The 22,355-nt window shown below is 42.6% G+C and overlaps 2 protein-coding genes and 1 long non-coding RNA gene across 3 annotated transcripts; 2 read left to right on the top strand and 1 right to left on the bottom strand.

Annotated features, from left to right (window-relative positions):
- The first annotated feature begins 675 nt into the window (after positions 1-675).
- Positions 676-6,515, top strand: LOC121578938 (arf-GAP with Rho-GAP domain, ANK repeat and PH domain-containing protein 1-like). The gene is made up of 17 exons (XM_041893233.1): positions 676-832; positions 925-1,082; positions 1,199-1,305; positions 1,460-1,659; positions 1,768-1,853; positions 1,984-2,166; positions 2,419-2,593; positions 2,751-2,819; positions 2,903-3,023; positions 3,133-3,232; positions 3,365-3,560; positions 3,712-3,757; positions 3,993-4,156; positions 4,266-4,475; positions 5,641-5,746; positions 5,843-5,990; positions 6,115-6,515. Exons 1-17 carry the CDS (start codon positions 676-678, stop codon positions 6,166-6,168), a joined length of 2,280 nt encoding a protein of 759 aa, XP_041749167.1. The 3' UTR covers positions 6,169-6,515.
- Positions 6,516-6,799: 284 nt separating this feature from the next.
- Positions 6,800-15,865, bottom strand: LOC121580258. The gene is made up of 4 exons (XR_006003005.1): positions 15,776-15,865; positions 15,488-15,596; positions 15,349-15,383; positions 6,800-7,125 (listed from the first exon to the last, which is right to left on the bottom strand). It is a non-coding gene; the product is annotated as an uncharacterized LOC121580258 (long non-coding RNA).
- A 5,482-nt stretch (positions 15,866-21,347) lies between these two features.
- On the top strand, positions 21,348-22,355 carry LOC121580259 (NADH dehydrogenase [ubiquinone] 1 alpha subcomplex subunit 2). Its single transcript, XM_041895313.2, has 3 exons — positions 21,348-21,483; positions 21,949-22,055; positions 22,147-22,355. Exons 1-3 carry the CDS (start codon positions 21,380-21,382, stop codon positions 22,236-22,238), a joined length of 303 nt encoding a protein of 100 aa, XP_041751247.1. The 5' UTR covers positions 21,348-21,379; the 3' UTR covers positions 22,239-22,355.

The following is a 22,355-nucleotide window of genomic DNA, read 5'->3' on the forward strand; positions in this document are numbered from 1 at the left end:
TAACCCAAAACACACGGCCAAGGCAACAAAGGAGTGGCTCAAGAAGAAACACATTAAGGTCCTGGAGTGGCCTAGCCAGTTTCCAGACCTTAATCCCATAGAAAATCTGTGGAGGGAGCGGAAGGTTCGAGTTGCCAAATGTCAGCCTCAAAACCTTAATGACTTGGAGAAGATCTGCAAAGAGGAGTGGGACAAAATCCCTCCTGAGATGTGTGCAAACCTGGTGGCCAACTACAAGAAACGTCTGACCTCTGTGATTGCCAACAAGGGTTTTGCCACCAAGTACTAAGTAATGTTTTGCAGAGGGGTCAAATACTTATTTCCCTCATTAAAATGCAAATCAATTTATAACATTTTTGCCATGAGTTTTTCTGGATTTTTTAGTTGTTATTCTGTCTCTCACTGTTCAAATAAACCTACCATTAAAATTATAGATTGATCATTTCTTTGTCAGTTGGCAAACGTACAAAATCAGCAGGGGATCAAATACTTTTTTCCCTCACTGTATGTATTTGAAAATGGAGATACTTTTTGTCCGTGAAGGCACAATGTTCTGTGGGCCACCCTGGATGGACAGTTGGTATCACTATGGAAGAAAACCACAGTGAGTGAACCACAAGCACCACACCATGGTCCATTGGACCCTTGTTATAACATTATTGCATCTCCCAGGCTATGCCTCATACTATTCCCACATCTTCTGTGCTGCAGGACAAGTTCACCGAAATAGTGTTCCACGTGTCAAGCATCACCGACGTCCGTAAGCAGGACAAAGGACGCTTCTCCATTTACTTCAGCAAGAAGCACTTTGAGTTCATGGCACACAACAAAGGTGAGCTGCTGATGGGTAAAGACTCTCCTTTTGGTTCCAAGTGTTTTTGTGCTGAGCCTTGACTATCTCCCCACCTCTCTTCCTGGTCCCAGCGGTGCAGGAGGGCTGGGTGACTTCCCTTCTGGCTTCTCGTGGACAGAACCCCCCAGTCCATCCGGAGCAGCATGGAGCCCTGACCATGAAGGACCCTCGTAGCAGAGTGTACGCTGCCATCTGTGGACACAACCTATGGATCTACAACAATAAAGAGGTTGGGAAAAGGAACAGGACTCAGCTATGCTCCATCAGTTTATGATTGTTTGATGATTTGGGAGGACATCTTCAGTGTATTTTGTGTTGCTCAGTTATTGTCATTGTGCCATGCAGGACTTCCAGTTGGGGGTTGGGATGACCTATGTGTCCATGAACGTGGCTTCAGTGAAGCAGACGGGCCGTCATAACTTCAGCCTCATCACACCGTATAAAACCTTTAAGTGAGTGTCCAGCTCCTTCTCTCTCTCTCACTGTCTCTCAGTCTGATCTGACTCAAGACAATTGCTCTTCTATCAGATTATCCCATTATCTGTCCCGTGCATGTGAGCATCTTGCTTTAGTAATTACTGAGAAACACAGTCTTTGTATCTCTAGTTTCTCCACAGACTCATTGAAGGAGCTGGGCGTGTGGCTGGGGAGCCTGACCCAGGTGATCCGCAGTGCCCTGTCATGCAGCGAGGTGGCCGAGCGACTCTGGGCCAGCCCATGGAACAAAGTGTGTGCCGACTGTGGCTGTGCCAACCCTGAGTGGGCCTCCGTCAACCTGCTGGTGGTCATCTGTGAGGCCTGCGCAGGTGAGCTGGGACTGCGGTGAGGCTAAATAAGTAGGCACAGGATGTGTATGGATTGTGACATTTGCTCTACACAACCTTTGTTAATAGTTTCCCAATTGTTTCTCTAAGGTCAGCATCGGTCTTTGGGCATCCATGTGTCCAAAGTGAGAAGCCTGAAGTTGGACAGTAAAGTGTGGACCGAACCTCTGATTCTGGTGAGATTACTTTTCCTGTAATAGTGCTACAGTGTAAGTCTTGCCAAATACTCAAAGTCTAAAATAACACAATGTTAAAATAGGCACTACTATATAAATATACACATGATATTCTCTCTTTCTCCCATAGCTCTTTGTCCATTATGGAAACATAGCAGCCAATGATGTGTGGGGTCACAACGTGCCGGGTGCAGAGCAGATCCTGCCGGACTCCTCTGTGGATCAGAGAGGGGACTTCATCAGGGCCAAGTACACCAAGGGCCGATACAGACGGACCCATCCACTAGCCTCCAGCCAGAGACTGCTCAACAAGGTCAGCCAGCCTCAGCTTACTCTGCTGCTCTCAACCAGCAGAGGACAGTGTAGTTATTCAGCTTTTCATTTAGATCCTTTCCAAACTTGTGTTATGACACATTTGTAAGTATACATTTCTGATTCCTATCAATCTTAAAAGATAGCAACATACACCTAAACCTCCCAGAGTCTGTACAGGACAAATTGTTGCTGAATGAGATGTGTTATTGGTTGTTATGGCAACATCATCCCCTCACCCTGTGTCCTCCAGAGGCTGTGTGAGATAGTGTGTGGCCCTAATGTCCCAGAGACCATGTCTCTGCTGTGCTCGGGGGCACGGGTCCTGTGCCACTCAGGGGACCCTCAGTGCCCCTCACCCATTTCACTGGCAGAGCAGGCTGGACAGGCCATGCAGACTGAGCTCCTCAGACACAACGAGTACACAGGTACTGACATCAGGGGTCCAGCCTCTAAGATCCACAGTACTGCTGCTGTTTTGTGTTTTTGCGTAGTCTCAACTTGTCACTTTCATGAAGTCAGTACATCAAATGTCGGTCTTGTTCATCATGGTTTCTACGATCTGTTTGTTTTTCTCCTGTACAGAGGCCCCTCCTTATGCTCATCAGAAGCCCAGCAGAGACCCTGCTTCCTCTGTCCCCTCTTCTGCTGCAGGTACACATATACTATGAGTGCATCCCAATAGCCTAAAAGGGGACTTTGCAGTAGGTGTAAAATTGTAAATGTGTGTGTGACAGGAGAGGAGCTCCATGGGAAGTTGGAGGAGGACCGCTTCCTGTTCTCTCAGGAGAATGACTCTGCTGCCTGTGATGTTCTGGACCTGAGGGAGGTCATCTCCATCTTTGACCGCTCCAACGGGTATTGCAACCTTATGATGTTAGCATTGTGGGAGAAAATACAAATTCTTATGCTTTGATATGTGTTGATAAGATATTTGGGTGACTGTTGATTTCTTCCTCCCCCACAGACCAACTCATGCATTTGAGCTGGTGACTCTGACGGACCAGTTGCTGTGCAGTGCTGATACAGAAGAGGGTCTGCTCACACACCTTCTCCATATTCTCAAGGTAGCACAATAACAGCTGTGATGATAGCGACCATTGTGCCAACTGTACTCTATACTGTATAGGGTACATATAAACAGACAGAACAGATAGAGTAATGTGGTTAAAACTGATAATATGTTCTCCCCCCGTCAGGTGGTGTTGCCCGGGCCCATAGATGAGGAGGAGCTGGACAAGGGGTTTGCTGTGTCCCGGGTGTCTCTGAGGGAGGGAGGAGGCCTGCAGCACACCGAGGTCTGGGCAGTGCTCCGTGGAGGTCAGGTCCTCATCTATCCTACTGACCAGCAGCGCCACAGAGAAAGGCTAACACTCAACCGCGAGTCTCAATACAGTAAGTCACATCTCACCTCATTGACCTGACTGCATGTTTACACAACATGATGTTGCTCTACGTGCCTTGTGCAGATGAGCAGAAGTTTCATGATTAGGTAATATGATTGTGTATCTCACCCAACACTGACAGTGTTCTTTTCTGCCCACAGAGATAGATTCCTCTGTGAACACCATAGAGCTGGTCACTGGAGAGAGGTCAGTACTACAGGAACACTTTGTTATAAACAGGAACACTTTGTTATAAACAGGAACACTTTGTTATAAACAGGAACACTTTGTTATAAACAGGAACACTTTGTTATAAACAGGAACACTTTGTCACATTCACATTTACTTATATCATAGCAGCGGTTCCCAAACGAATTTCAGCATCTGTCATTCAAAGGAATGTGTCCAATGGATCTATTGCTTGCTCTCTTCTTTCGGCTAGAACCATGTCCATGCAGTTTGAACGAGACCACAGCTGTCAGTCCTGGCACACCCTACTGAAATGGGCAGTGACCACAAAGAGGAAGCCGCGCCAGCTGCCCCCCACCGCCATTGGCAATGTGCCCCCTGCCATCGAGAGGTGTATCTCACACATCACAAAATATGGTGTGTTCCATTTGATACTGGAACAAGTATTGTAGTGATCTGGATAACAAGGAAAAATAATTCTCACAATTGTACAACTGCATCTGCTCTACTCCTCTCTCCCTCCCAGGTTTAAAGGTGGATGGGCTGTACCGGCGCTGTGGCTTGGCCACTAAGATCAGTTATCTGGTGGAGGCCCTCAGCAGTTCACCTAAAACTACCCCTCTGGAGACAGACGAAGAGGGTCTCCTGGACGCTGCAGGGGCCCTGAAGCAGTATATCCGCCAGCAGGTGGTGCTCATCCCAGAGACACACAGGAAACTATGGGTAGAGGCTGCAGGTACTCTCCTTCTCATCTTAAACTCTTGTGGACAGACTATGTAAACATAAATGGTACCGTAGATCTGTCACGATACAACGGGACGCGTGAGGTAACGAGAAGCATTAGTTCCGGTGCTTTGGACAAATCACGATCCCGCAGGTGTTAGCATCTTTTGAATATCGGAAGGGGAGGGGATATTTGGCCCATTGACTTGCCTTCAACTTGCAAAGAGAAAGGGTGGAGCTCTTTGTTCCGGTTCCGATCATCGTTCTATCTCTTCTCTTAACACGTATGGACCCAGAACTTAATCAAGCATCTGACCAATTACGCAAGACTTTAGTTCTGGGTTAACTAAGATTATTCTCATCTCAAACAACCCCAATCAGACAAGTAACATTGGGAGCATTCAACATTGCAGCTGACTTTAAAGAGCGACTTCTCATTTTATAAATGGCCTTGGTGACATCGATACGAGTCAGAAACATTTATTCTAGTGTTAAAATTGACTACAAAGTGTAAATAGGATCATTTTGGTCCTCAAGTCAGTCTCGTCCAAAACTGAGATTTGCGAGATGATAAGGGAAAAAAATATGTAACGGAATGAAGGGTACCGTTACAGTTTTCCTTGGGTTGGGTTACTTTAAATCCTGCCCACATGCTCACAGTTGGCAGCACCCAATTAATTATCAATTCGGAGCGCAGCTGCATGCGACCAAATCGTAATGCCCATGGTCAATTTGGTTCGATATCCCTATGGGGCTAGTTAGGGACCATCAGTAAATTGCACAATGTACACGGGACAATATTTTAAAAGGTCAATAGCTTCAATGACTTAAAAACCTCAAACCAACTATAAATTGTAGAAATTCATACACAAATATTGAAAGCATTTAATGAGAAAACTAAACGATGTGCAACATGAAAATAGTCCCATTTACATTGTGTAATTTATTGAAGTCCCTAACTAGCCCCAGAGATAGGCTATCCAATGTCAAACCAATTTTGCCACGGTCGCAAACCAGCCAGCTGAAGCTAAGTTTAGGATCCCCACAGTTTAGGGTCACCATGGACATATTTTACCAGCATCTAGATTAACAAACAAACCCTGATGCAGATGCAAGTTGTTTAATACAAGCTGTGATTTAAATAATGGGGTTCTCATTCATCGCCTTTGTCACCATAGCTCACACAGAAGAGACCTTCAGACTGGCTGCCTACCGCAGACTACTGAAGAAGCTGCCCCCTGACAACAGAATCACACTCAACGCCCTCTGTGGACACTTCTACATGTAAGAACAACACATGATCAATTATTGTAAAATTGAATAGGGCAACATAATGAACCTGCATGACTAATGTTCATTGTTGTCAACCCCTTCTTCTAGAGTTCAGCTGTATAGTGCAGAGAACCGTATGACAGCTCAGAACCTGGCGCTGGTGTTTGTCCCCACACTATTCCAGGAGCTGGCCATGAACACTGACCTGGTGCACCTCACTAGAGAGCTCATTATCCACCACACACTCCTCTTCCTGGTAAGACACTTTGAACTCCATCTCTTCTATTGGGTCATGGAACATATAGCAGCATAAAGCAGTGAAAGACTGACAGTGGACTAGACTAACCTTTATACCTAACACCACGTCTTGTAATCTACAGGGTAAAGAAGAGGAGTCTGACATGGAGAGTGAAGAACTGATAACAAAATTATAGAAAAAATATATATTTGCCTTTGGCTGTCAAAGAAAGCTTATATTGGAAATATATTTGGTTACAGGGTGCCCTTTCACCTTCTGCTTATTGTGGGGTTAACAAGAAAATGTTATCAATAGTAGTTTTCAAAAGTTCTTGAACTATACATTTAGGTCATGGACGGGTTCAAACATTTATTCTACTATATTGTCATTTAGGTGATTGCAAAATAATAACAAACCATGTTAAAATGTTGATGTTGTTACATCAAACTGTTTGAAACAGTATAATGACAAACCAAGAAACATGTTTTTTTCCCTTATTTTACCAGGTAAGTTGACTGAGAACACATTCTAATTTACAGCAATGACCTGCAGTATAGTTACAGGGGAGAGGAGGGGGGATGAATGAGCCAATTGGAAGCTGGGGATGATTAGGTGGACATGATGGTATGAGGGCCAGATTGGAAAGTTAGCCAGGACACCGGGGTTAACACCCTTACTCTTACGATAAGTACCATGGGATCTTTAGTGACCACAGAGGGTCAAGACACCTGTTTAGCGTCCCATCCGAAAGACGGCACCCTACACAGGGCAATGTCCCCAATCACTGCCCTGGGGCATTGGGATATTTTATTTTAGACCAGAGGAAATAGTGCCTCCTATTGGCCCTCCAACACCACTTCCAGCAGCATCTGGTCTCCCATCCAGGGACAGACCAGGACTGACCCTGCTTAGTTAATAGAGACATTGATCTGTTTGTGTAAAAGCTGCAAAACATTGTGCTCCCATTCTCATTGATGGTTACATTTCCAAAAATAAAGATAACAAGTAATCAAAACTATACACAATCTAGTATTCCACAAAATACAAACAGGATTTCTAGCAAACAATATATTGCAAGATCTTCAGATGTTCTAAATATTCCAAAAGATGCAAGAGGGGAGAACATTAAAACTTAGTTCTCTTCGGCTTCTCCCTGAAATAAAAAAGAGTCAAATGAATATAGAACAGTGTGAATTTAACATACATTTATCAACATAATTGACAATGTGCCTTTTATGTTTAAGCAATAAGGCATGAGAACCCAGGAATAATCGTGTGAATAACTCCCGACTAAGGGCTGTTCTTGGGCCCAAGACAAAGCGCTTAGGAGGGTGTTATTCACAATAATTCCTGGGTTTGAGGGCCTTATTGCTTTTAGAAATCTGTTGCCAACATATTAAAAACAGATTAACGACATGTTTCATTAAAACATTTATTTTAACTAGTTTTATTTCATCCTTTCACCAGACAATATAGTACGGGCAAATGCCAGTTGTTAATTCTGAGGTTCTGAAGTTGCTAGCCAAACATGCTAGTTGTTAGTTCTATTGGGATGTTTTGACCCGGTCGTTAATTCTATTCATTCTACAGTATTTGCAGTGCTGCTATGCTAAACAAATCATTGGCATCAATGGGGTATATAAACCCTGGATTGCTGATGCTATGTATTGGCCAGTGAGAGGCTTTGAAGCCACCGGTCGGCCATATTGGCAATCCCCAGAAGGAGCAGTCCTCCATAGGGATTAATGGAATTCTACAGTTTTTCAATTAAATGTTTAAAGCACAAAATTACATGTATTTAAGTATTTTGTTGTTGTTCCTCCGACTTTAACACCATACAATCACACCTTCTATAAGCCAAATTGAAAGCACTGGACATCACCCACACCTCATTCACTGGTATCACTCATTTATCAGTGACAGAACTCAGTTGGTCAAGGTAAACAAAACTCTTCCCCTTCTGTGGTCACCAACTGCAGGGCCCTGCAAGGTTGTGTGAGCTCACCCGTCCTCTTCATTCTGTACACCAACGATTGCACAAGTCAAAACACCAAGCATCACATCATTAAGTTCTCAGACGACACCGTCCTGCTGGCCCAAATGGATGACAACAGCGACCTCCCACTGTACCTAGGCAATGTAAACAGCCTTGTGCAATGGTGTGACACGAACTCTCTGGTCCTGAATGTCAAAAACACAGGAGGTTATCTTTGACCCCAAGTCAGTGGCTGACTGGAGCCAGGTCGTCATTCACAGTGAACACATCCAGCAGGTCGAGTCCTATAAATACCTGGGAGTACATGTTGACCATGCCCTGAGATGGAGTGTCCATGTACAGTGGTGTGTATTCATGGATGCCAAGGGAAGCCAGGCTTCCCCAAATATTTCACCAATAAAAAAATTACAATTATAAAATAATTTATATTTTGTCTCTGTCTGTGTTTTCATAATTTTCTATCAATTCACAAGTAGCTGAATCTCACCAGAGAAATCATCAGAGCGAGGGAAACAGCGCCCCTCTGTCTCAGTATGTGTAGCCCATGTATCTGATGTTGTCTGGACCAAAAATGTATAACATGTTGCCGCCATAGCATTTCATTGATTGATGCCAGCAAGCATTTGGCCTCTCTTGATTAAAAAATATATAAATGAATTAGCCAATCAGTGTTGAGCTGAGCTCAACTGTGGGTTGTCCTGGTGCAGAAAAACGCCCCCCAAGGGAGGCCAGTTTGGATTTGGCTTCAGACCAATCAAATCACTTCCTTTGCAAAACGTCATTTTCAGAAAAAGTTGTGTTTCTGGTCTGCTTGTGTTGATGTCCTGCAGTAGCTAGCTTGCTAAATCGGCCCTTTCCTAAGCCATGGATGGAGATGGGGATTTGGACTTGTAGTTTTGACTTAATTCTCTGTACAGGCCAATGATTATGACGGCGATTCTGATCTAACCATACGTTTATATGTTGTGCCAGTGGCCTGAGACAATTGAAGTTCAATATGTAGCCTAGACATAGCCACATCGACAGCCACATGATATTTAGCAACATTGATTGGACTAAATTGTTTTTGGTATCTTAAAGTTTGTTTTCAGTGTATTAAATGATGCATATATAGCCTTGTGGATTTGATGATGTTTAAATGTTTAAGTTGAAATGGTGCTGGAATAGCAGAGGCAGTGCTCCTGTTGTCTTTGTGCTGACTTGCTGTAAGTCTCTGTGGTTCTAAATCAGTAGTTGTTTATTTAGTAAACTGTCGAAAACATTAACTCGCTTGACCATGCTGCAGGTCATATAACTGTTTGTTACATGCAATATTTGCTTTGTGGACTTCACCGGACAGATGTTGCTCTCCGGTTTTGTGATGAAACAAATGTGTGGTTGAATTTATTCTGCCACTGTGTGACTGCTGTCCTTTTGTTGTCACAGCCTTATTTTATATCACGTGGCATATGAACGAATGGGTTATAGAGCAAACAACGGAAATATCACAACATAGATTGTAATATGGCTTTTTTTTACTGGCTTGGATTTTACCCACGCACCGCTACTGTCCATGTGGACTACGTGTGTGCTAAGGTGCAACAGCGCATGTATTTTCTCCACAGGCTGAGGTCTTTCGGGGCAAGCTCGTAAATACTGAACTTGTTCTTCTGCTCCACTATCCAGAGTGGTTTGCAGTACTGCATCACTGCTTAGTACAACAGTGTCACGGTACAGGCAAAAGCCTTGGTGACAAGTCTGCTGAAAAAATATCGAAAGCCCCCCAACAAAACTTTTCTGGACAGCTACCACACAAACATGCTGAGGAAGGCAAATAAAATAGCAGACGACCCCTCCCATGTGCTCAACTCACAGCTTGTGCTCCTGCCACCAGGAAACGTTACAGACTCCCCCTGTGCAAACTGGTCAGGTACAAAAACTAATTTGTGCCACACGCACTGACCCTTATGAACAAATAAGGAGGACATTAGGAACGATTCACTCATTTAAAAAAAAATATATTTAACCTTTATTTAACCTTTATTTAACTAGGCAAGTCAGTTAAGAACAAATTCTTATTTACAATGACGGCCTACAACGGCCAAACCCAGACGACGCTGGGACAATTGTGCGCCGCCCTATGGGACTCCCAATCACGGCTGGTTGTGATACAGCCTGGAATCGAACCAGGGAGTCTGTAGTGAAACCTCAAGCACCGAGATGCAGTGCCTTAGACCGCTGTGCCACTCGGGAGCCCAAAGAGCAATTGTGAAAAGTGATAAGTGAAATATAACTAACTGTGTAAAATAATAATGGAATCATGGACATTGAAATTATAGGGTAGTACAATAACATTATGTGCAACGCTCAGGGACCTTGGACATTAAGGGGATGTGTAACGTTAAGTATAGGAGGGACAGCTATGTAATGTAGAAGGGAGGGGTAAGAGCCCTTAAGCCGGCATTCTTGTTTTGTTTTTTCATGAATGTTTGATGTTATGTCTGGCCTATTCCATGTCTATGCCACATCGCAGTGCATTTTCTTGTACGTAACGTTATCTGTGAAAATCAGACAATAAAGAAATATCTTAAACTAGAACATTCAAAAAATAAGGAAAATGTTTATATATATATTTTTTTTGTTGTTTGTTTAGCTCACATAATATAATTTCAAAGTAGGCATTAAGGTGTCTGTAATAGAATAAACGTGATAAAAACAAATGTAGACATTAATAAATGCATTTCTATAGCTTCCAAAATAATTTTTACAACAGTGGGGTAGTGCGAAGATGGAGGCGTGGTGGCTTCAAAACAGCGCCCTCTGTCGGTCATCTAGTGTACATATAAATCATTGATTGGCATATACAGTGAGGGAAAAAAGTATTTGATCCCCTGCTGATTTTGTACGTTTGCCCACTGACAAAGAAATTATCAGTCTATAATTTTTATGGTAGGTTTATTTGAACAGTGAGAGACAGAATAACCCCCCCAAAAATGTATAAGGGAAATAAGTATTTGACCCCTCTGCAAAACATGACTTAGTACTTGGTGGCAAAACCCTTGTTGGCAATCACAGAGGTCAGACGTTTCTTGTAGTTGGCCACCAGGTTTGCACACATCTCAGGAGGGATTTTGTCCCACTCCTCTTTGCAGATCTTCTCCAAGTCATCTTCTCTTCAGCTCCCTCCACAGATCTTCTATGGGATTAAGGTCTGGAGACTGGCTAGGCCACTCCAGGACCTTAATGTGTTTCTTCTTGAGCCACTCCTTTGTTGCCTTGGCCGTGTGTTTTGGGTCATTGTCATGCTGGAATACCCATTCACAACCCATTTTCAATGCCCTGGCTGAGGGAAGGAGGTTCTCACCCAAGATTTGATGGTACATGGCCCCGTCTATGGTCCCTTTGATGCGGTGAAGTTGTCCTGTCCCCTTAGCAGAAAAACACCCCCAAAGCATAATGTTTCCACCTCCATGTTTGACGGTGGGGATGGTGTTCTTGGGGTCATAGGCAGCATTCCTCCTCCTCCAAACACGGCGAGTTGAGTTGATGCCAAAGAGCTCCATTTTGGTGTCATCTGACCTCAACACTTTCACCCAGTACTCCTCTGAATCATTCAGATGTTCATTGGCAAACTTCAGACTGGCATGTATATGTGCTTTCTTGAGCAGGGGGACCTTGCGGGCGCTGCAGGATTTCAGTCCTTCACAGCGTAGTGTGTTACCAATTGTTTTCTTGGTGACTATGGTCCCAGCTGCCTTGAGATCATTGACAAGATCCTCCCGTGTAGTTCTGGGCTGATTCCTCACCGTTCTCATGATCATTGCAACTCCACGAGGTGAGATCTTGCATGGAGCCCCAGGCCGAGGGAGATTGACAGTCCTTTTGTGTTTCTTCCATTTGCGAATAATCGCACCAACTGTTGTCACCTTCTCACCAAGCTGCTTGTCGATGGTCTTGTAGCCCATTCCAGCCTTGTGTAGGTCTACAATCTTGTCCCTGACATCCTTGGAGAGCTCTTTGGTCTTGGCCATGGTGGAGAGTTTGGTATCTGATTGATTGATTGCTTCTGTGGACAGGTGTCTTTTATACAGGTAACAAGCTGAGATTAGGAGCACTCGCTTTAAGTGTGCTCCTAATCTCAGCTCGTTACCTGTATAAAAGACACCTGGGAGCTAGAAATCTTTCTGATTGAGAGGGGGTCAAATACTTATTTCCCTCATTAAAATGCAAATCAATTTATAACATTTTTGACATGCGTTTTTCTGGATTTTTTTGTTGTTATTCTGTCTCTCACTGTTCAAATAAACCTACCATTAAAATTATAGACTGATCATTTCTTTGTCAGTGGGCAAACGTACAAAATCAGCAGGGGATCAAATACTTTTTTCCCTCACTGTAGCTACCTACCAGAGGTAAAATGATGACGAGAAACAAGAACTTCAATAAATAATGATTTAATAAATAATTTATAAATTAGGCAACAACCAGCTGATTGCTAGGTAGGCAACTAAAGCTAACACACAATAACATTAAGCAGCTGAAATGACAGCAAACTATGTGCATTTTTGTTTGTTTACCTTTGTTTCTATTGCCATTTCTTTGAATATATCCATTATAATGATCCTGATAAATGAATTTGCCTGGCTCAGAGAAGCTGTCAGTCTCATCACGTTCATATGCATGGCTAGCCTGGACAGCTGCTAGTGGGTGCTATTCTCCACTATCGTCTAGACTTACATGCCCAGCCGGTGATAAATTCGTAGCCCCGGCAATCAGTTCGTACATAAAACATCCTCCATATAGGCTGCAAAGGCATCAGTTTCCTAATTAACTCGATTTAATGGCCTGTCGGTAAAAAAACAAAAAGGGAAAATATGCGTACCGTCTTAATAAAACACAATATTCCAACACCATTTCCTAAATTTCTGACAACTTCCAGATGTTGCACACTGCGTGAGTCTGTTGTTTACCCCTGGGTGAACACGGTGCACAACATCAGGAAGTAGCATTAGCCACCTTAGCATGGTGGTGGAAAATGTTGTTTTATTAAGACAGTATGCATAAAGTGGCTTGCGAAAGTATTCAACCCCATTGGCATCTTTCCTATTTTGTTGCGTTACAACCTGTAATTAAAATGGATTTTTTGGGGGTTTGTATCATTTGATTTACACAACATGCCTACCACTTTGAAGATGCAAAATATGTTTTATTGTGAAACAAACAAGAAATAAGACACAAAAAAACAGAAAACTTGAGCGTGCATAACTATTCACCCCCCCAAAGTCAATACTTTGTAGAGCCACCTTTTGCAGCAATTACAGCTGCAAGTTTCTTGGGGTATGTCTCTATAAGCTTGGCACAAGGCAAAACTGCTCCAGCTCCTTCAAGTTGGATGGGTTCCGCTGGTGTACAGCAATCTTTAAGTCAAACCACAGATTCTCAATTGGATTGAGGTCTGGGCTTTGACTAGGCCATTCCAATACATTTAAATGTTTCCCCTTAAACCACTCAAGTGTTGCTTTAGCAGTATGATTAGGGTCATTGTCCTGCTGGAAGGTGAACCTCCGTCCCAGTCTCAAATCTCTGGAAGACTGAATCAGGTTTCCCTCAAGAATTTCCCTGTATTTAGCGCCATCCATCATTCCTTCAATTCTGACCAGTTTCCCAGTCCCTGCCGATGAAAAACATCCCCACAGCATGACGCTGCCACCACCATGCTTCACTATGGGGATGGTGTTCTCGGGGTGATAAGAGGTGTTGGGTTTGCGCCAGACATAGCGTTTTCCTTGATGGTCAAAAAGTTCAATTTTTGTTTCATCTGACCAGAGTACCTTCTTACATATGTTTGGAGAGTCTCCCACATGCCTTTTGGCGAACACCAAACGTGTTTGCTTATTTTTTTCTTTAAGCAATGGCTTTTTCTGGCCACTCTTCCGTAAAGCCCAGCTCTGTGGAGTGTATGGCTTAAAGTGGTCCTATGGACAGATACTCCAATCTCCGCTGTGGAGCTTTGCAGCTCCTTCAGGGTTATCTTTGGTCTCTTTGTTGCTTCTCTGATTAATGCTCTCCTTGCCTGGTCTGTGTGTTTTGGTGGGCGGCACTCTCTTGGCGGGTTTGTTGTGGTGCCATATTCTTTCCATTTTTTAATAATGGATTTAATGGTGCTCCGTGGGATGTTCAAAGTTTCTGATTTTTTTTTTATAACCCAACCCTGATCTGTACTTCTCCACAACTTTGTCCCTGACCTATTTGGAGAGCTCCTTGGTCTTCGTGGTGCCGCTTGCTTGGTGGTGCCCCTTGCTTAGTGGTGTTGCAGACTCTGGGGCCTTTCAGAACAGGTGTATATATACTGAGATCATGTGACAGATCATGTGACACTTAGATTGCACACAGGTGGACTTTATTTAACTAATTATGTGACTTCTGAAGGTAATTGGTTGCACCAGATCTTATTTAGGGGCTTCATAGCAAAGGGGTGAATACATATGCACGCCCCACTTTTCCATTATATAAAAGTTATTTGTTTCATTTCACTTCACCAATTTGGACTATTTTGTGTATGTCCATAACATGAAATACAAAAATAAATAATTTAAATTACAGGTTGTAATGTGACAAAATAGGAAAAACGTCAAGGGGGATAAATACTTTTTCAAGGCACTGTATTTTCCCTGTTTATATTAAATCGAGTTAAGAAGGAAACCGATGCCTTTGCAGCCTGAATGGAGGATGTTTTATGTACAAACCGGTTGCCGGGGTACAAGAGTATATTACCATCTATGCAGCTTAATGCAGGATGCGAATGACAAACGACATAAGGAATAATAGTGCCATCTGGCGGCAGCATGGAACGGTGGATATCGCAAAAAAAATTACTGCAACATGTCGCACACGTCAGAGGCAGACAGTAAGGTTAGACAAACCCAAACGCTAGGCTAGTAGCATAGAGAAATATTGTCTTGAAGCTTTTTTCCAGGGGAGATGAAGTTTAGAAATTGCCTGGCTGGGCTTTTATAAATTGCCTGGCTGGGCCATTTGATAAATCAAATAGAACTTTTAACAGGTATTACCTGGGGATTGCGGAGAATAACTCCCTGCTATCAACCAATCAGCATCCAGGATCCAAACAACCCGTTTTATAATTGAGAATAATACAGACAGCATCTTGTATGATGCAGTATTTCTGGAGTAGGGAGATGAGGCAGTTAAAACTTGAGAGATTTTTCTCCTCCTTTCTGAGTGTGAGCAGAAAGTAGGTCACCCCTGTACAGCACATTGAGCAGCTCTGACAGTCTCTCAGCTAACACCGCCATCTTCGCATCATCGTCCGGTCTTTCTGTCTGCTCTCAGTCACATACACTAACTGTAGGATGAAAAACAGAATGAAGGAAATGTACTCACCCATCTGCCACAGCCTTCTTCCTCTTCTCGATGATCTGTGAGGGACAAAGCACACGATTAATAAGTCACAACCTCTTTATACCCTCCCTGACAACACTGTCACAACCCTGTTAACGGAGCCATTAAACGATCCACTCACAGCACTGATCTTCTTCCCCTGCCTGTCCAGCTCTGCCTACTCATAGGTCTCCTTGAAGTGACGAGTCTTCCTCCCCTCAGACATCTTAATGCCATACTGGAAAGCAACCCTGAGAGGACAAACACAGTTTTTCAGCAATTAATATTAAATGGCCTGATTAAAAGCATTTCATAGAAATGGCAAAGGAATCCAATTATGTTCATATTATTATATAGTCTGTGATGAAATAAAGGCCTGGAACGAGGGATTCCAGGTTTATTGTTGAGATAAAGCTCTAAGATGACGTACTTTGGAAGAGACTCCTTGTTGTTCATGTATTCACTGTATTCGTCCTGACTGTCAAAATCCCAGAAAACCAGAGGACCCTTCTTCTTACCCTTTAGAGAAGGACAGACAGCAAAACTGAGGTCAAAAGCATATCAACCACAACAAACAACAACATAGCACACAACCAACTATCACATGAATATAATACATAGCGGCAGACAGTGAACCCAAAGGTCTAGCTAAGAGGGGACTTCAGATCCAAAGTACCCACCTGGTCCATCTAACTGTAGTCCACTGTCCACAGCCAGGTCGTCCATACTGAGCAGAGAGCAAGAGAGAGAACGCTCAAATCAAACAGGTACACCCACTGAATCAAATTGAGTACTGTAGTATATGACATGTACTGTGGGTGACAAGGATTAATCAGAGGACTCATGTGGCTGGGTAGCACTCAGCATAGCTGTTGGACATGCCAAAGAACTGGCAGGCAATGTCAACTTCTTCTTCTTTGGGATTGGGTTGGCGGATCGCATCCAACTTAAAGGTGCATACACCGCCACCTACTGTACTAAAGTGTGAGGTCAGTCACGGCCTACCTACATTAAATTATCTTCATTAGTCCTGTTCCTAAAAGGAAAAACTTGCACCACCAACTAACCCTACACCTATATACCACTATTTCATAAAAATACAAATCATCACCCATTAACTCTTCTGCAGTAAAATCTCATACACCCAGGTACTTCTCTGCAGCTGCCACCTACACTCATTAAAAACCCACTACCCCATTTCACTACTTTGACCCTATCTGCTCCTGCACCATGCCAACGGCCTGGGAGGCCACCCCTCAACACACCCTGTAACTCTTCTGAAGTCAAATCTTGTATACCCAAATACTTCTCTGCAGCTGCCACCATTTGATAAACATTTGATAAATCAAATAGAACTTTTAACAGGTATTACCTGGGGATTGCGGAGAATAACTCCCTGCTATCAACCAATCAGCATCCAGGATCCAAACAACCCGTTTTATAATTGAGAATAATACAGACAGCATCTTGTATGATGCAGTATTTCTGGAGTAGGGAGATGGTGGGGGAAAAAAGTATTTAGTCAGCCACCAATTGTGCAAGTTCTCCCACTTAAAAAGATGAGAGAGGCCTGTAATTTTCATCATAGGTACACGTCAACTATGACAGACAAATTGAGGAAAAAAAATCCAGAAAATCACATTGTAGGATTTTTAATGAATTTATTTGCAAATTATGGTGGAAAATAAATATTTGGTCACCTACAAACAAGCAAGATTTCTGGCTCTCACAGACCTGTAACTTCTTATTTAAGAGGCTCCTCTGTCCTCCACTCGTTATCTGTATTAATGGCACCTGTTTGAACTTGTTATCAGTATAAAAGACACCTGTCCACAACCTCAAACAGTCACACTCCAAACTCCACTATGGCCAAGACCAAAGAGCTGTCAAACGACACCAGAAACAAAATTGTAGACCTGCACCAGGCTGGGAAGACTGAATCTGCAATAGGTAAGCAGCTTGGTTTGAAGAAATCAACTGTGGGAGCAATTATTAGGTAATGGAAGACATACAAGACCACTGATAATCTCCCTCGATCTGGGGCTCCATGCAAGATCTCACCCCTTGGGGTCAAAATGATCACAAGAACGGTGAGCAAAAATCCCAGAACCACACGGGGGACCTAGTGAATGACCTGCAGAGAGCTGGGACCAAAGTAACAAAGCCTACCATCAGTAACACACTACGACGCTAGGGACTCAAATCCTGCAGTGCGAGACGTGTCCCCCTGCTTAAGCCAGTACATGTCCAGGCCCGTCTGAAGTTTGCTAGAGTGCATTTGGATGATCCAGAAGAGGATTGGGAGAATGTCATATGGTCAGATGAAACCAAAATAGAACTTTTTGGTAAAAACTCAACTCGTCGTGTTTGGAGGACAAAGAATGCCGAGTTGCATCCAAAGAACACCATACCTACTGTGAAGCATGGGGGTGGAAACATCATGCTTTGGGGCTGTTTTTCTGCAAAGGGACCAGGACGACTGATCCGTGTAAAGGAAAGAATGAATGGGGCCATGTATCGTGAGATTTTGAGTGAAAACCTCCTTCCATCAGCAAGGGCATTGAAGATGAAACGTGGCTGGGTCTTTCAGCATGACAATGATCCCAAACACACCGCCCGGGAAACGAAGGAGTGGCTTCGTAAGAAGCATTTCAAGGTCCTGGAGTGGCCTAGCCAGTCTCCAGATCTCAACCCCATAGAAAATCGTTGGAGGGAGTTGAAAGTCCGTGTTGCCCAGCGACAGCCCCAAAACATCACTGCTCTAGAGGAGATCTTGATGGAGGAATGGGCCAAAATACCAGCAACAGTGTGTGAAAACCTTGTGAAGACTTACAGAAAACGTTTGACCTGTGTCATTGCCAACAAAGGGTATATAACAAAGTATTGAGAAACTTTTGTTATTGACCAAATACCTATTCTCCACCATAATTTGCAAATAAATTCATTAAAAATCCTACAATGTGATTTTCTGGATTTTTTTTTCTCATTTTGTCTGTCATAGTTGACGTGTACCTATGATGAAAATTACAGGCCTCTCTCATCTTTTTAAGTGGGAGAACTTGCACAATTGGTGGCTGACTAAATACTTTTTTCCCCCACTGTATATTCTCTGTGATTTACGTTCTATTTCTGCGGTACAGTTGATAACCCTTGCTATGAACACTATGAAGCCAACCATAATGAAGCATAATCTACTACTCACTGGGATCCTTGCAGGATCACTCACCCTTGACCCATTCTCCTCCACTGTCTTCACTGCCTCAGCATATGACACCCTCTGTCTGCATTAGTCTGACTCTGGCCACTTCAACTGGCCACTCTCGCACTGGACACTTCCGATCCCCAGCAACATGAGCACCCCTACAGTTGATACATACAACTTTATCCACCGAAACTACACAATTCTCTGTCCCATGCACACTTCCCCCACATCTTGGAATCTCCCTCCTACACAATGCTGCAACATGCAGTGGTGTAAAGTACTTAAGTAAAAATACTTGAAAGTACTACTTAAGTGTTTTTTTTGGAGTATCTGTACTTTACTATTTATATTTTTGACAACTTTTACTTCACTACATTCCTAAAGAAAATAATGTACTTTTTACTCCATATATTTTCAGACACCCAAAAGTACTCGTTACATTTTGAATGAGATGGCAGGTTGCTTAGTGGTTAAGCATGGTGGGCCAGTAACCAAAAGGTTGCTGGTTTGAATCCCTGAACCAAATAGGTGAAAAGTCTGTCAATGTGCCTTTGAGTAAAGCACTTAACCCTAGTTGCTCTGGATAAGAGCATCTGCTAATTGACTAAAATGTAAATGAATGCTTAGTAGGAGAGGAAATTGTCTAATTCACACACTTATCAAGTGGTCATCCCTACTGTCTCTGATAATGTAAATATATCTGGCAGACTCACTAATCACACGTTGTTGTTTTTTTTTTGTAAATGATGCCTGATTGTTGGAGATAGCCCCCGGATATCAGTGAATTTTAAAAACAAGAAAATGGTGCCGTCTGGTTTGCTTAATGTAAAGAATTTGAATGACTCCTACTTTTACTTTTTATACTTAAGTATATTTTAGCAATTATATTTACTTGTAATACTTAAGTATATTTAAAACCAAATACTTTTAGACTTTTACTCCAGTAGTATTTTCCTGGGTGACTTTCACTTTTACTTTAGTAATTTCTATTAAGGTATCCTTACTTTTACTCAAGTATGACAATAGGGTACTTTTTCCACCACTGGCAACATGACCATAAACGTTGCACCTAAAACAGCGCAGTGAATTCTGCACAAAAGCTCTATCAAAATAACTGATATATCCTAACATGCCTTTGTCTGGTACAGACTCTGACTCAAAACTCAAACGGACTGACAATGACTCCTCTGTTTCACCACGTTCCCCACCGGGTCTGCATCGCACCAAACGGCAGGCGTAAAAAAGACCAGCAGGCGTAAAAAAGACCAGGAATTTTCAACTTTAATAGCTCCACCTCCACATTTAACGCTACCCAGAAATCACCACTTTCAATGGTGCCCTGTTCCTATGACCAAAGCAAGAAACTGATCTTGACTCAAGTTGCGTTACACCGAGCGCCTGCTCCCTCTGGTCAGAAGAAACACAAACATATCACAAGTCCACTACAGGTTAGAGAAAGCATTTTTACCATAGTACCGGTAATAAAACAATTATGGATAGATTCTGTTATATATAGACATTCTCAGGGAGAGGCGAATGCAGTTTCAGGTTTGGCTTTGCCTCAAATACTATCCGCTGGAGCCAAAATTATCCCTGTGCGTCTGTAACAATAATTACACATTGGCAGGGCCAGTGAGGCTGCTCTGGGGGCCAGATCATACCATGTCGTAGCCTATTCACAGACCCTAGTTAACAATAGCATTTATTCACAAAGGTATCTTCTGTCTGGGGGAGTTTTGTTAAGAGCACCGACGCTCGGTCTGAACATTAACACGCATCGCTTGCGGTAGTTTTGGAAACACAAGGACATTATTTTTCATATCAGCGATAAATACTTTTTTTTAAAACAGAAGGATAAATTACTAGAACCTTTATAACGTTAGGGTTCCCACAAGGCCATATTTCCATGTGACAAGAACACGTTGTAGTTAATTAGCTTGTTAATTGTTCACACATTTTGACTGCAGTGTCTAGCCAAAAAGGACTCGTTTTGAAAGTTGGATCAAGTTATCCTTTGAGGCTTTAAAAGTGTTCTTACACTAGCGATGATTTTCAACATTCAAAGCAACTGTGTTTTGAGCCAGGAAATGTGAATCCAAATATATGCAGTGAACATTGCATGAGTAATTCAACGTGTATACACAACATAGTCCCTTGTAGTAGAGCATGGCGCTTGCAACGCCAGGGTTGTGGGTTCGTTTCCCACGGGGGGCTAGTATGAAAAAAGAAATGTATGCACTCACTAACTGTAAGCCGCTCTGGATAAGAGCGTCTGCTAAATGACAAAAAAAATAATCAGGGACGTTAGCTAGCTAGCTACTAACGCTTGAAGTAGGTCAGATGGTTAGCTAACTAGCTATAAACAAGCGCCTAGGCTAAAGTAGCTAACGTATAACCTCAGATAGAACAATGACAACATCTTTGGTATAACGTTAACTCAAACAAATCAAAAATAAATTTAATTTAGCTACTTTCTCGTGCTCCTCGTTCTTGTTCGGGCATTTTGAAATAAATTGATCTCACTCTCAAGTAAAACACCGAGTTTGTGATCAACTAATACATAAGAGTTAACATGTAGTTAAATTTATAATTGCTGCTAGCTGAATTATTGATCACAGAAATGACAATCCGTTAAATCAACAGTCAATTGCTGCTCGATTTGTGCCAATCTTCATCGATTGGTATAGTCTTGATTTTCTTCTTGGCCTGAATTTTACGTTAATCTTTAACGTGTAAAGTAATTGGTTGGAATTACAACGCTTCTTTGAAGTGATTTGTTGATATGCAGAGTGGGCGGCTTCAGGAATATTCACCCAAAGCAGAAGAACCATCATGGCCGCTGCCGTAGTAAGAGGTATTGGCTCTAACCTTGCTAAAAACCTTCGAGAGATTCGTCTACATTTGTGCCAGACATCGCCTGCGAGCCAAGGAGCAAGGTAATTTCTCAAATGTGACGACAGTCATATTTTGATGGAATCGAAATGTGTTAACCAATATTAGCATTATCATCATAGCTAGGTACTTCGCCAGCGGTCACAGCAACCATCATATAACTAGCCCAAGCTACTGGACTGCCAGACAGGCGTTAACGTTACACGTAAAGAGTTGGCAAACAATTGCAATCAGCTCAACTGAAATCATTTGCAGATCACGCACTTATCTAACTAGTTACAGCTCTACAACATATTTTCTATGATTTATCGTGATATTCATTCAACAGTATGCATCTAGAAGTTGCTGCTTAATCAGTCAGCTACATTGCTCTTTGCCCGTTACCAGTGAGATAATTGGCTCCCTTGTTTAATAGCTAGCTATTTCACTACTATGGAATAGTATGTGGATAGTAAATAGTATTATGAAATGGTGAAATAACTATTTCACTGTTATTCCATGTTCTTCAGGGATTTTGTGGAGCAGCACTATGTGGAACTGAAGAAGGCAAACCCCACATTCCCCATCCTCATCAGGGAGTGCTCGGGTGTTCAGCCTAAACTTTGGGCTAGATATGGTGATTGACATGTTTAAGTGTATGCCAATTCAACTGCAATGTTTATGGCCATGTATTCATTTGGTTCTTTCAAATGTACCTTTTTTTGCAGATTTTGGTAAGGAGAGCAGTGTGGCCCTTGACAATATGAACGCTGACCAAGTGGCTAAAGCGCTGGAGACAGTTGTGAAATTAAAAGCATGACCAACCCAGCAGCCCTAAAGACACCTTTCCAACCATGAGATAGTGTCCATTTGTAAATTACATATATCACAAATCTCTATTGCTGTTCTAATAAATCTGAGTACTAACTTGTAACTA

The sequence above is a fragment of the Coregonus clupeaformis genome, chromosome 13 (assembly GCF_020615455.1).
Source record: "Coregonus clupeaformis isolate EN_2021a chromosome 13, ASM2061545v1, whole genome shotgun sequence".
NCBI classification, from domain to species: domain Eukaryota; kingdom Metazoa; phylum Chordata; class Actinopteri; order Salmoniformes; family Salmonidae; genus Coregonus; species Coregonus clupeaformis.

Coding starts and splice junctions, on each gene's coding strand:
- LOC121578938 (XM_041893233.1), top strand. CDS start 676: ATGCCTCATACTATTCCCACATCTTCTGTGCTGCAGGACAAGTTCACC. Junction 1,660..1,767: donor CATCTGTGAGGCCTGCGCAG/GTGAGCTGGGAC, acceptor TGTTTCTCTAAG/GTCAGCATCGGTCTTTGGGC. Junction 4,476..5,640: donor ACTATGGGTAGAGGCTGCAG/GTACTCTCCTTC, acceptor TTGTCACCATAG/CTCACACAGAAGAGACCTTC.
- LOC121580259 (XM_041895313.2), top strand. CDS start 21,380: ATGGCCGCTGCCGTAGTAAGAGGTATTGGCTCTAACCTTGCTAAAAAC. Junction 21,484..21,948: donor CCTGCGAGCCAAGGAGCAAG/GTAATTTCTCAA, acceptor CATGTTCTTCAG/GGATTTTGTGGAGCAGCACT. Junction 22,056..22,146: donor TAAACTTTGGGCTAGATATG/GTGATTGACATG, acceptor CTTTTTTTGCAG/ATTTTGGTAAGGAGAGCAGT.